The sequence below is a fragment of the Photinus pyralis genome, unplaced genomic scaffold, assembly GCF_008802855.1.
Source record: "Photinus pyralis isolate 1611_PpyrPB1 unplaced genomic scaffold, Ppyr1.3 Ppyr1.4_LG10, whole genome shotgun sequence".
In the NCBI taxonomy this organism is placed as follows: domain Eukaryota; kingdom Metazoa; phylum Arthropoda; class Insecta; order Coleoptera; family Lampyridae; genus Photinus; species Photinus pyralis.
The window spans coordinates 4,485,788-4,499,019 of NW_022170250.1; the positions used below are offsets into that span (position 1 = coordinate 4,485,788).

Here is a 13,232-nt window from a genome sequence, read left to right on the forward strand (position 1 = left end):
TGTATTATACACGACGATAAAGGGAAACTAACCATCTCGTGATCGACAATCTTTCCTGACGAGAGTTAACTAATTTTTCCTTAATACACTGATCGTATTGGTAGGTTAGTCTTTTCTTGTCGGGGATGAAGAATGTCAGGCACATGGCACCTTGCACAAGTTATATCTTTCTCACCAGTTAAGGATTTATCACACAAACCACAATTTTATTTATTTAGATAAATCAATAAAAATTTATACGTTGGAAGTTATTAATAAACTCAAACACCCTTAAGTGTGAATTTATAGAAAAGTGACAACACTGTCAGGCATGAGGTTTCATTTTATGAATTAAAGATGGCGTCTGTAAAATTTTTTGTAATGTGTAGTCAGTTTCATGGTTTGTTTAATAAAGTATTTAAGTATTTTGCGTGTGTGTGAGTGAGAAGATAACCGTGTGATACTCAGAAAGTAAGTACTTAATGTCTAGTTGCTCTGGGCTCTCGCTCTGTATTATATAAGTACTAACAAAATAAATTTTTGATAAACAAAACACTTATACACATTTATTTATAACAATATTGTTGTTAGGTATGGACGGAAATGATGTACCACTCATTAAAATCGAACCAAAACATGAAGAAGAAATTAATTCCTTTCTTCAGGGAGACATTACAGTACCCAACGAAGTTTTGGTAACAGTAAAGGACGAAGTTACCATTAGTACACAGTGTTGTAAATCTCTTTATAATGAAGAAGTACAACAACACTTTGACTTTGAACATTACCTTTTAACAGCGTCTGATCAGTTTAAATGTGCTAATTGTAGTTATGAGACAAATCGTAAAAGCAACTTTAAACGACATCTTTTAATGCATAAAGTCTTGAAGGATTTTAAATGTGGTACAAAATGTAAAAGAAACTTCATACAACATCTGTTAAAACAATTTTCTAAGAATTTTAAATGTGCTAATTGTGATTATGAGACAAATGTTAAAAGGAACTACCAACATCATCTGTTAAAACATAAACTTTCTAAAGATTTTAAATGTACTGATTGTGATTATGAGACAAATGTTAAAGGCAGCTTGAAACAACATCTTTTAATACATAAAGTATCTAAGGATTTTAAATGTGCCAATTGTGATTATGAGACAAATCATAAAAGCAGCATTAAACAGCATCTTCTAAAACATAAAGTTGAAAATGATTTTAAATGTGCTGCTTGTGATTATGGGACAAATAATAAACACTACTTCAAAGCACACCTGTTAAAACATAAAATTTCTAAGGATTTTAAATGTGCTACTTGTGATTATGGGACAAATAAGAAACAGCACTTCAAAACACATCTTTTAAGACATGCAATTTCTAAGGATTTTAAATGCGCTAATTGTGATTATGAGACAAGTGTTAAAAGCAGCTTCAAACAACATCTGTTAAAACATAAAGTTTCTAACGATTTTAAATGTGGTACTTGTGATTATGAGACAAATGTTAAAGGAAACTTCAAAAAACATCTTTTAATACATAAAGTTTCTAAGGATTTGAAATGTGCCACTTGTGATTATGGGACAAGTAATAAGTACCTCTTCAAACGACATATTTTAGGACATAAAATTTCTAAAGTTTTCAAATGTGCTGATTGTGATTATCGGACAAATAACGCTCACTTCTTCCAACGACATCTTTTAAAACATAAAATTTCTAAAGATTGTAAATGTACCGATTGTGATTATGAGACAAATAGTGCACTCCGCTTCCAACGACATCTTTTAAAACACAAAGTTACTAATGTTTTTAAATGTGCCAATTGTGATTATGAGACAAATCTTAAAAGCAGCATTAAACGACATCTTTTAATACATAATGTTGCAAAGGATTTTAAATGTGCTAATTGTGATTATGAGACAAATGTTGAAAGGAACTTCAAACATCATCTGTTAAAATATGAAGTTTCTAAAGATTTTAAATGTTCTAGTTGTGATTATAAGACAAATGATAAAGGCAGTTTAAAACAACATCTTTTAAAACATCAAAGAGTTAAGGATTTTAAATGTGCCAATTGTGATTATGAGACTAATCTTAAGAGCAGCATTAAACGACATCTTTTAAAACATAAAGTTACAAAGGATTTTAAATGTGCTACTTGTGATTATGGGACAAATAATAAATATCACTTCAAAGCACATCTTTTAAAACATACCGTTTCTAAGGATCTTAAATGCGCTAATTGTGATTATGAGACAAATCTTAAAAGCAGCTTAAAACAACATGTGTTAAAACATAAGGTTTATAAGGATTTTAAATGTGCAGATTGTGATTATGAGACAAATGTTAAAGGCAACTTCAAAAAACATATTTTAATACATAAAGAGTCTCAAGATTTCAAATGTGCTACTTGTGATTATGGGACAAGTAATAAGTACCTCTTCAAACGGCATATTTTGAGACATAAAATTTCTAAAGTTTTTCAATGTGCTGATTGTGATTATGGGACAAATAATGCCCACTTCTTCCAAGGACATCTTTTAAAACATAAAGTTTCTAATAATTTTAAATGTGCTATTTGTGATTTTGAGACAAAAAGTAAGACCTATCTTAAGCAGCACCTTTTAAAACATAAAAGAGCCTAAAGTCTTTAAATACGCTAATTGTATTTATGAGTTAAATTAATAATAAAAAAGATAGTAATAATGTTAATGATAATAAATGTGTTTATTCGCTATCTAAATGAAATACATCGAAACTATATAAAGGGCGAGATTCCGTAATGGAATGAAACATACCATGTCTACTCTTCTATCTAAGCCATGTGATTCCGTTCATTAACAAAAAATAATTTATTTATCAAAAGTAAATCTCAAATTCAATTATTAAGTCATTTGCTGTGATTTAAGATTGTTCTTGCAATAATTTCGACTTGATATCTAATCTAAATTTTTTTATTATTAAATTATATTTTACAATTTTAGGTTAACAATCTTTCATACATAGCTATGGACTTTGAATAACGGTTTTTGTATTACATAAGGCGCTATCTTCAAATTGTAACGCTTATGCTATTTACGACTAATTGTGATAATAAATGCGATAGTTTTAGGAAGCATGTTTATTGCGTGACTTCATACGGGTGGGTGGCGATGCCGCCGTGTATATACAAATGCGACGTTGTCATAGGTTGCTTACAATATGCAACCAAACATACACGTATGTTACACAAATCACAGTTACTCCTTGTACTGGGCCACCATTTTTCTATTTTAGAAGGAATTATATTATCATTTCCAAGAGAGGCCTATATGAGTTGTATAAACTCTCCAAAACATATTGGGAGTATAATTGCACAAGGAACAGGAGGAAGTCCAGCCTGTTCGGACACATTAATTTATCAAAACGGAAGAGATATTTTTTCCCTAGATCACCCTCTAGTGTGTCAGGGCACACTAATCTACACCCACCGATATTCTTGAGACTTTAACGTAGGTGTTTGTGGACGATGAGGTGTCGCCGTCAAGTAGGGTTTCGTATACTAAAACCGCAATTATTGAAGATTTTGTTCTCGCTTTATCTTTTTAGTTTTATGATCTAGGGATAATATTTTAGGAATGACCGATTAGTAAGTTAAATGAGTTGGCAACAACGCTTTTGAATTAATTTATACAAAAGTGACAACTCTGTTTTTGAATTGAACGCTGTTGGAAATGAAGATAAGAGATTGATGAATATAAGATGGCGTCTATTTTTTTATGTAATCTTTTGCATTAGTTTGCTTTAATTAAGTGAGAAGACGAAAGTATAACTTCTAATCAACAATTTCGAGAGTACTCAGAAAGTAAGTCATTTATTGTTGTTAGGTATGGAGGTAAATGTCATACCACTCATTAAAATCGAACCAAAACATGAAGAAGAAATCAATTCCTTTCTTCAGGGACACATTTCAGTAAGCAACGATGTGTTAGTGACAGTAAAGGATGAAATTACCATTAGTACACCTACAGAGTGTTCAAAATCTCCTTATAATGAAGAAGTACACCAACACTGTCACCTATTAACTCTGTGTAAAACAGTGTCCAAAAATTTTAAATGTGCCGATTGTGATTATCAGACAAATGTTAAACGCTACTTCAAAGAACATCTTTTAAAACATAAAGTTGCTAAGGATTTTAAATGTGGTAATTGTGATTATCGGACCAACGTGAAACGCTACTTCTCGCAACATCTTTTAAAGCATAAAGCTTCTAAGGATTTTAAATGTGCCGACTGTGATTATGAGACGAATCTTAAAGGCAACTTTAAAAAACATCTTTTAAAACATAAAGTTCCGATGGATTTTAAATGTGCTAATTGTGATTATCGGTCAAACGTTAAATATTACTTCACACAACATCTTTTAAATCATAAAATTTCGAAGGATTTTAAATGTGCTGTTTGTGATTATCAGACAAATGTTAAACGCTACTTTGCACAACATCTTTCAACACATAAGGTTTCTAAGGATTTTAAATGTGCTACTTGTGATTTTGAGACAAATAATAAACACTATTTCAAAGAACATCTATTAAACCATACAGTTTCTAAGTTGTTTAAATGTGATTGTGATGTAAATTGTGATTATGGGACAAATAATAAAAACCACTTCAAAGCACACCTTTTAATTCATAAAGTTTATAAGTGTCTTAAGTGCGTAAATTGTGATTATGAGACAAATCATAAAAGCAACTTTAAACAACATCTTTTAAAACATGAAGTTTCTAAGGATTTCAAATGTGCTGATTGTGATTATGAGACAAATGCTAAAGGCAACTATAAAAAACATCTATTAAAACATAAACTTTCTAAGGAATTTAAATGCGCTAATTGTCATTATGAGACAAATGTTAAAGGTTGTTTCAAACAACATGTTTTAAAACATAAAGCTTCTAAGGATTTTAAATGTGCTAATTGTGATTATCAGACAAATGTTAAACGCTACTTCGTACAACATTTTTTAAAACATAAAGTTTCTAAGGATTTTAAATGCACCACTTGTGATTATGGGACAAATAATAAACACTACTTCAAAGAACATCTTTTAAAACATAAAACTACGAAGGATTTTAAATGTGCTAAATGTGATTATGAGACAAATGTCAAACGCTACTTCAAACAACATCTTTTAAAACATATAGTAGTCTAAAGTTGTAAAATGTGCTAATTGTGATTATGAGATAAATAAGAGGTTGTAATTTACGCACCAGCAGCTTTTGGGATAATTCAAATCACAGGTGTTCCTGAACTTACCTCATTTATTGAAAGGAACATGTAAGGGTTGTAGGGTAGGCACGCCTGTATCTGCAGTCGTGACTCTAAGATTTTAAATATTTAAACACAACTTTAATTAATTTTCTCAATAATAATTTACACGCTGTATACAAATAATCGTCAACAAAGTGTAAAGCTTCATTCATAATGCAAAAATTAGCAATTAGAATTAGTAATTATACTTGACGCAAAAATTAAGAAAAAAATCATTCACAATAGACAAAATTAGCTCGTTAAATTAAGTGACAGAAACGTCCTCAGTAGGTATATTAATAACAATAGGAACAAGTCCATTTTTTTTAACAGCTGCGTTTTTTGAAATAAATAAATGAACCACCTTTGTTTACGTTTAGTGCACCTTGTCTCTGGAAATAATCATACCTGCCATGTGGCGACAAAACGAGTTTATTAATTTTCATATGAATTTAAACAAGTCTCACCTTGCGCATGACGTCAATTGCAATTGGCGTTCAAATTAGTGCAGAAGTTCGAAGTGTGTAAAGTTATTAAACATCAACGCTTTACTATGAATTTATAGCAAAGTGACAACACTGTCGGGAATGGAGATAACTTCAAATTGAAGAATAAGATGGTAGATGGAGTTTATGATATTTTTGTTGTATGTTGTTATTTCCACGTTAAACTTTATAAATAGTTTATGTGTTTGGGTTAGGAGATAACACTGAACCGAACTATTATTCAACAAGTTCTGGTACTCAGGAAGTAAGTACTTAATTGTCTGGTTGCTTTGGGATCTCACTCTGTAATGTGTAATAACAAAATAGATTTTTGATAAATCCGAACAGATTTTTAACACATTTATTTATAATATGGACGGAAATGTGGTACCACTCATTAAAATCGAACCAAAACAAGAAGAAGAAATCGATTCCTTTCTTCAGGAACACATTTCAGTAAACAACGAAGTCTTGGTATCAGTAAAGGACGAAATTACTATTAGTACACAGTGTTCTAGTGCGCCTTATGATGAAGAAGCACAGCAACACTCTGACTTTCAACGTCAGCTTATAACTCGGTGTAAAACAGTGTCCAAAGAATTTAAATGTGCTGATTGTGATTATGTGACGAGTACTAAACGCAACCTCAAACGACATCTTTTAAAACATAAAGTTTCTAAAGATATTAAATGTGCTAATTGTAATTATGAGACAAACGTTAAAGGCAACTTCAAACGACATCTCTTAAAACATAAGGTTTCTAAGGAATTAAAATGTACTACTTGTGATTACGGGACAAATAATAAACACAACTTTAAACGACATCTTTTAACACATAACGCTTCTAATGATTTTAAATGTGCTAATTGTGATTATGAGACAAATGTTAAAGATAACTTAAAACAACATCTGTTAAAACATAAAGACTCTAATGTTTTTAAATGTGTTAAGTGTAATTATGAGGCAAAATTTAAACGCTACCTCAAGCAACATCTTTTAAAACATAATGTTTCCAAGATTTTTAAATGTGCTGATTGTGATTATGAGTCAAAAAATGAACACCACTTTAAAGATCACCTTTTAAAACATAAAGTTTCAAAGGATTTTAAATGTACTAGTTGTGATTATCAAACAAATCGTAAAAGAAACTTTAAACAACATCTTTTAATACATAAAGCTTCAAAGGATTTTAAATGTGCTACTTGTGATTATGCGACGAATAAGAAACACCACTTCAAAGGCCATCTTTTAAAACATAAAGTTTCAAAAGATCTTAAATGTGCTAATTGTAATTTTGAGACAAATTTTAAAAGCAGCTTTAAACGACATCTTTCAATACATACAGTTTCTAAGGATTTTAAATGTGCTGATTGTGATTATGGAACAAATAATGTACACCTCTTCCAACGACATCTTTCAAAACATAAAGTTTCTAGTGTTTTTAAATGTGCTGATTGTGAATATGATACAAATGTTAAACGCTACTTCGCAGAACATCTTTTAAAACATAAAGTTGCTAAAGATTTTAAATGTGCTAATTGTAATTATGAGACAAATTTTAAAAGCACCTTTAAACGGCATGTTTTAATACATAAAGCTTCTAAGGATTTTAAATGTGCGAATTGTGATTATCAGACAAATGTTAAACGCTACCTTGCACAACATCTGTTAAAACATAAAGTTTCTAAGGTTTTTAAATGTTAATATCGATCAAATAATAAAAATCACCTTAAAAGTACATCTTTTGTCATTAAGTTTCTCAGTATCTCAAATGTGCTAATTGTAATTATGAGACAAATCACAAAAGCATCTTTAAATGACATCTTAATACATAAAGTTTCTAATGAATTTGATTGTGCTTTGTGTGATTATGGGACAAATATCACATTATGGGACAAATATCACACACTACCTATACTTCAAAGAGCATCTTCTAAAGATTTTAAATGTGCTAATTGTGATTAGCAGACAAATGTTAAACGCTACTTCAAGCAACATCTTTTAAATCATAAAATAGTAGATTGAGCTTTGTGCAGCAGATTTTGGGATGCATTAGGTGCTATAGATGTTCCTGAACCAGAAGAAATAGAAATAACACTGTTGGATTAGAAAAACGGTCTGGGGCCTGACACGGCAACCGGGTAAATTACATTCATATTCAAATTAGTACAATTTCACTTAAAAACCTGCAAAAATATCCCAATGTTTAAAAAATGCTGTAAAGTACACCCGCACCTCTAGTATTAATAGCGGATATGTCAGGAATGGCCGACTACCTATTATTCGAAGTTAGTTAAATAGGAAACACTATTAAGAATTTACAGAAAAGTGACAACACTGTCAGGCATGAGGATAAGTTCAGATTGAAAAATAAAAGATGGTGCCTATGACAATTTTTTTGTAATCATTTGGCGTATTTTGCCTGTGTTCATAAGTAACACTAATGTAACTTTTAACACATCAATTTATAGGTTGTTAGATATGGATGGAGATAATGGCACACCACTCATTAAAATCGAACCAAAACAAGAAGAAGAAATCCATTCCAATCTTCAGGGACAAATTTCAGTAAACAACGAGGTTTTGGTGACAGTAAAGAACGAAGTGGCTATTAGTACACAGTGCCCTAATAATGAAGAAACACAGAAACACTCCGACTGTCAACGTAACATTTTAACTGTGTGTAAAACAATCTCCAAACAGTTTAAATGTGATAATTGTGATTATGGGACCAATGTTAAACGCAATCTCAAACAACATCTGTTAAAACATAAAGTTTCAAAGGATTTTAAATGTGCTACTTGTGATTATTGGACGAATAATAAACACCACCTCAAAATACATCTTTTAAAACATAAAGTTTCTAAGGATTTAAAATGTCCTAATTGTGATTACGAGACAAATCGTAAAAGCAACTTTAACCGACATCTTTTAAAGCATAAAGTTTCAAAGGACTTGAAATGTGCTAATTGTGAATATGAGACGAATATCAAAAGCAACTACAAACAACATATGCTAAAACATAAGATTTCTAAGGATTTTAAATGTGGCGAGTGTGATTATGAGACCAATATTAAAAAGAGTTTCAAAAAACATCTTTTAATACATAAAGTTTCTAAAGATTTCAAATGTACTAAGTGTGATTATGAGACAAATGGAAAAAGTTACTTCAAACAACATCTTTTAAAACATAATGTTTCCAAAGCTTTTAAGTGTACTGATTGTGATTATGATACAAATTATAAAAGCAACATGAAACAACATCTTTTAATACATAAAGTTTCAATGGAATTTAAATGTGCTGTTTGTGATTTTGGGACAAATATTAAACACTACTTCAAAGAACATCTTTTGAAACATAAAGTTTCTAAGTATCTTAAATGTGCTAATTGTGATTATGAGACATACCGTCAAAAGAATTTTAAACAACATCTTTTAATACATAAAGTTTCAAAGGATTTTAAATGTGGTATTTGTGATTATGGAACTAATCATAAACACCACTTCAAAGATCATCTGTTAAAACATAAACTGTCTAAGGATCTGAAATGTGGTAACTGTGATTATGAGACAAATTTTAAAAGCAGCTTGAGAAAACATTTGCTAAATCATCAAGTTTCTAAGGATTTTAAATGTGGTACTTGCGATTATGAGACAAATGTTAAAGGCATCTTCAAACGACATCTTCTAATACATGCAGTTTCTAAAGATTTTAAATGCGATGATTGTGATTATGGGACAAATAATCCACACCTTTTCCAGCGACATCTTTTAAAACATAAAGATTCTAACGATTTTAAATGTGCTGATTGTGATTATAAGACAAATGTTAAACGCTACTTCACACAACATCTGTTAAAACATAGAGCGTGTAAGAATTTTAAATGTGCTACTTGCGATTTTGGGACAAAAAGTAAAACTTACCTGAAACGGCACATTTTAAAACATAAAAGAGTCTAAAGTTTTTAAATGTGCTAATTGTGATAGTAGGGTAGGTTGGGTAGAACTGCTACACCACCCCAAGGTCACCACACGGTCGAGGTCACCACACGTTCAAGGTCGAGGTCATGGTTACTTCAAGATCAAGGTCATGGTTCCTTCAAGGTCGAGGTCATGGTTACTTAAATAAATATGTTAAAAATTACTTGTGTTTTATGTATCCTGGTGATGGGTGACTCGTTTAACTGTATTTGAAGAGTGGTAATCACCTCGACCTTGAATGTGTGGTAATCTTGAAGTAACCATGACCTCGACCTTGAACGTGTGGTGACCTTGGGGTGGTGTAGCAGTTCTCCCCAACCTACCCTACTTTGTGATTATGAGATAAATTTTTGTTGTTTTTGGCTTTGGCACTACCAATACTAGTTTGTAAGTAAGATTATTTAAAATTTCATTTTGTTTTAGAGAATGGTATATTTATATGTTTTTATAAATATATGATCTAAACATAAGAGCCTTCTTCCGGTCTATATAAGTACAATGGCATTATAGGTCCTCTGCTGAACTAATAGTACAATAATAAATCATCTTGCAATCAAACTTTCAGCGTTTGATTGTTGATAACCGTCTATCGAACACGCAACCGCAAATTAGTAATGCCTGCTGCCGGCTTCCGAATTTATATGATGGCGACCGAAACCCGATAGCATTTGCTGTCGGCCGTGTGCCGCTTGCTTCGGAATCGTACCAAAGCGACATAGCAAAATTCATTGATTTAAATAGCCTTTTAATTATAAAAGTGACAACACTGCTTTGAAATCTAAAACACGAGCCAGTATTACACAGTACAAATGATGAATTTTGTAAGCTTGAGATGGGCATACCTTTATGACAAAGGCTGGACATGGTAGCCATATCCTTTTAGTATTTTCCCACCGTATTTGAATTTAGTGTTCGGAGTGAAGTTAGTTGACCCCTTAAGATCATTACAGATTTTTGGTGCCGTGACCAGGATGCTTGGAACTGGAGGTTTGTGGAAGGAAAAGTGGGTACTTGTGTTGTTAATTATAGGATGGGTTATGCTGCATAGAAGTTGTTTCTGGACACAAGGATTCGGTAGTTATTGAAGTTTGTGTTGTAAGCAACTATTTGTTGTTGTCTGTTTACTTTATTGTTAACCGTCGTATTAATTTTGTGTTTCCTTTCTACAGACATACTATCGTGTTTGTGCTTCCAGGTACCATAAGATGGAATCATCAGCACAGTCAGTTGCGTCCGAGGAAGGTCAGGTGTACGAGATGAGTTCCCTCGAGGTTGAGTTCCTGCAGTTGAAGGAGATGGTGCGCCAACAGTCTGCCCGGATGGAGGCCTTCATGAAGGCACAGGAGAGCGTGAACCAACGGCTGCTGGACGCCAAGGAGAACCCTCGACCAAGGAACCTGTCTACGGAAGCTATCGCGTCTACGTCAAGCGGTGAGTTCGTTCCAAGTAATCCGACCTACCCCATGCCTAACATCCTGCCTAACCCCGAGCCTAACGCTAACCCTCTCCCTAAAACCAATGTTGTTGACTCGGAGTGGAAGGAAGTAGCGAGGAGTCTGGCGAGGCGATCTGCGGGCCCAATTGCGGAGAAGCCCCTTTTCATTCCCGGTAAGACCAATCCCGTGTTATTTCTTGAGCAGTTCGAGAAGTATTTCCGCATGACTCGGTTTGCTCCCGAGGACAAGCTGGATGTAATGAGAGGGTGTTTGGGGTATAGAGTGGCACAGTGGGTGGATGCGAATGAAAAGGAGTGGGTGAGTTTTGAGGCTTTCCGTCGTGAGTTTTTAGAACGGTTTTGGTCGGAGAAGGAGCAGCGCGCTGAGCGGATGAGGGTGTTGACGAAGCGGTTTGTTGCTGGTGCAGGTGGATCCAGTATGTCGGAGTACTTCTTGAAGCAGATGTCCTTGCTACGTACCGTGTCGCCGTTGGTTCCCGAGGCCAAGTTGGTAGAGGATATTATGGACCAACTCCCTGATTCCATACAGGCGCTGTGGTCCCTGACGACGCATACCGATATGAAGACAACGGTGAGATTCATCACTAAGCAGGAGGCTATAGGTAGGAAACGGAAACACCTGGTGCCAGAGTCTACTTCAGGTAGCGCCACCCGGAGGCCTCGTTTGGAACAGTCCACGTCATGGCAGAGAGAGAGAGAGGAGGCTGTTCCCCCATATTTAGGTTCCTCTACGCGAAGACCTCAATCCCTTATGAATCCTCGTAGACCGTCGACGGAAAACTTCCATGGGGAACGCTAAGAAGGCACCGATCCTCTAAACCACTTTTTAAGTCCTTCCCATTTACACCCCTGAAATTTGTCCCAGCGAGCCTGGAGTGCGAATCTGCGGTTTCTCCTTCGGTACTGTCGACTGTTGCCTGTGGAGGAATGAATTTGGATCAGTGTGAACGCTTGTATGGTCCAGGGGCGCGTATGTATGTGCGAATGCTATACCTGGGTAGTCATTTGTTAGGTCAGAGACAGACTGATTGGAAGGATCCCGTAGGCAGCGTGGAGGCTTGTCTGCCGGGGTCGAATGCATGTGATCCACGGTTGCCTGTGTCAGGTTCAGGCTCAAGTCTACCACACGTTTTTTTGTCTTGTTATGGAGTACGAATGCTAGCTTTGCTTGATTCCGGCTGCGAAGTGACTTGCATGAATGAGGAATCCTTTGACCAGTTGGTGGGGTTAGGTACCTTTCCTATCCTCCCCGTCGCTTCCACTCATCTTAGGGGTGCTATGGGTCAACGCAGCTGTCGGGTACAGTTCCAGGCTTGGATGGAGTTCAGCATTGTCGGACAAACCCCGGTGTTCCGCCACACTTTCTTGCGGGTTAAAAATTTGATACGTCCGGTTATTTTAGGTATAGACTGGTTAGCTAGAGTTGAGGCTGAGATCCGTATTTCCCGAAGTTTATTAGTGTTGCGCCATGATGGAGTGAATGTATCCGTGCCATTTTGCAATGTGGACAATAAGTTACCCCTCATAGGAGACCAGCAGGCCCTCATGTTAGGACCCCTCACTTCCATCCACGGAGTACCTGTTAGCCTTACACAAGATCGGCATGCCGAGTTGTTAGCACAAGGAGTTGCTACGGACGAAATGTTGAGGGAAAAGGTCAGGGAACTAGCTTATTTGACTGGTGAGTCGTCGACCCGATTCCTTAACTTGCTGCTTCGATTTCGGCGGTTGTTTAATAAATATCCTGGCCGCACTTCTTCGTATCAACACACCATCCAGATGCATACCCCACAACCCTTTGTAAGACGACCATACCCGATCCCTGTTAGCCTTAGACCAGAAGTGGAAAGCGTTCTTAGTGAGATGTTAGAGTTAGGTGTCATCAAGAGGGAGGCCTCCCCGTTCGCTAGCCCGATGACTGCTGTGAGGAAGAAAGATGCTTCAGTGAGGGTATGTTTGGATGCGCGTATGTTGAATTCTAGGATGGTTGCCGACCATGAGTCACCCATTGCCCCTGAGGAGATTTTCAGCTCGTTAGCATCTACCCGGTTTTT

At 34.9% G+C, this 13,232-nt stretch overlaps 2 protein-coding genes across 6 annotated transcripts; both read left to right on the forward strand.

The window, feature by feature from the left end:
• Nucleotides 1–256: 256 nt before the first annotated feature.
• Nucleotides 257–3,566, forward strand: LOC116161473 (zinc finger autosomal protein-like). Its single transcript, XM_031474827.1, has 4 exons — nucleotides 257–450; nucleotides 571–1,766; nucleotides 3,466–3,496; nucleotides 3,559–3,566. Exons 2-4 carry the CDS (start codon nucleotides 573–575, stop codon nucleotides 3,564–3,566), a joined length of 1,233 nt encoding a protein of 410 aa, XP_031330687.1. The 5' UTR covers nucleotides 257–450; nucleotides 571–572.
• Nucleotides 3,567–9,834: 6,268 nt separating this feature from the next.
• LOC116162264 lies at nucleotides 9,835–12,106 on the forward strand. 5 transcript variants are annotated; one of them, XM_031475852.1, is made up of 3 exons: nucleotides 9,835–10,709; nucleotides 10,771–10,796; nucleotides 10,918–12,106. In XM_031475852.1, the coding sequence occupies exon 3, from the start codon at nucleotides 10,928–10,930 to the stop codon at nucleotides 11,975–11,977; it is 1,050 nt and encodes a 349-aa protein (XP_031331712.1). In that variant the 5' UTR covers nucleotides 9,835–10,709; nucleotides 10,771–10,796; nucleotides 10,918–10,927; the 3' UTR covers nucleotides 11,978–12,106. The 5 variants fall into 5 exon arrangements, with proteins under 5 accessions (XP_031331712.1, XP_031331711.1, XP_031331713.1 ...); XM_031475850.1 differs by having other exon boundaries at nucleotides 9,836–10,709; nucleotides 10,771–10,817; XM_031475851.1 differs by having other exon boundaries at nucleotides 9,835–10,796.
• Nucleotides 12,107–13,232: the final 1,126 nt, after the last annotated feature.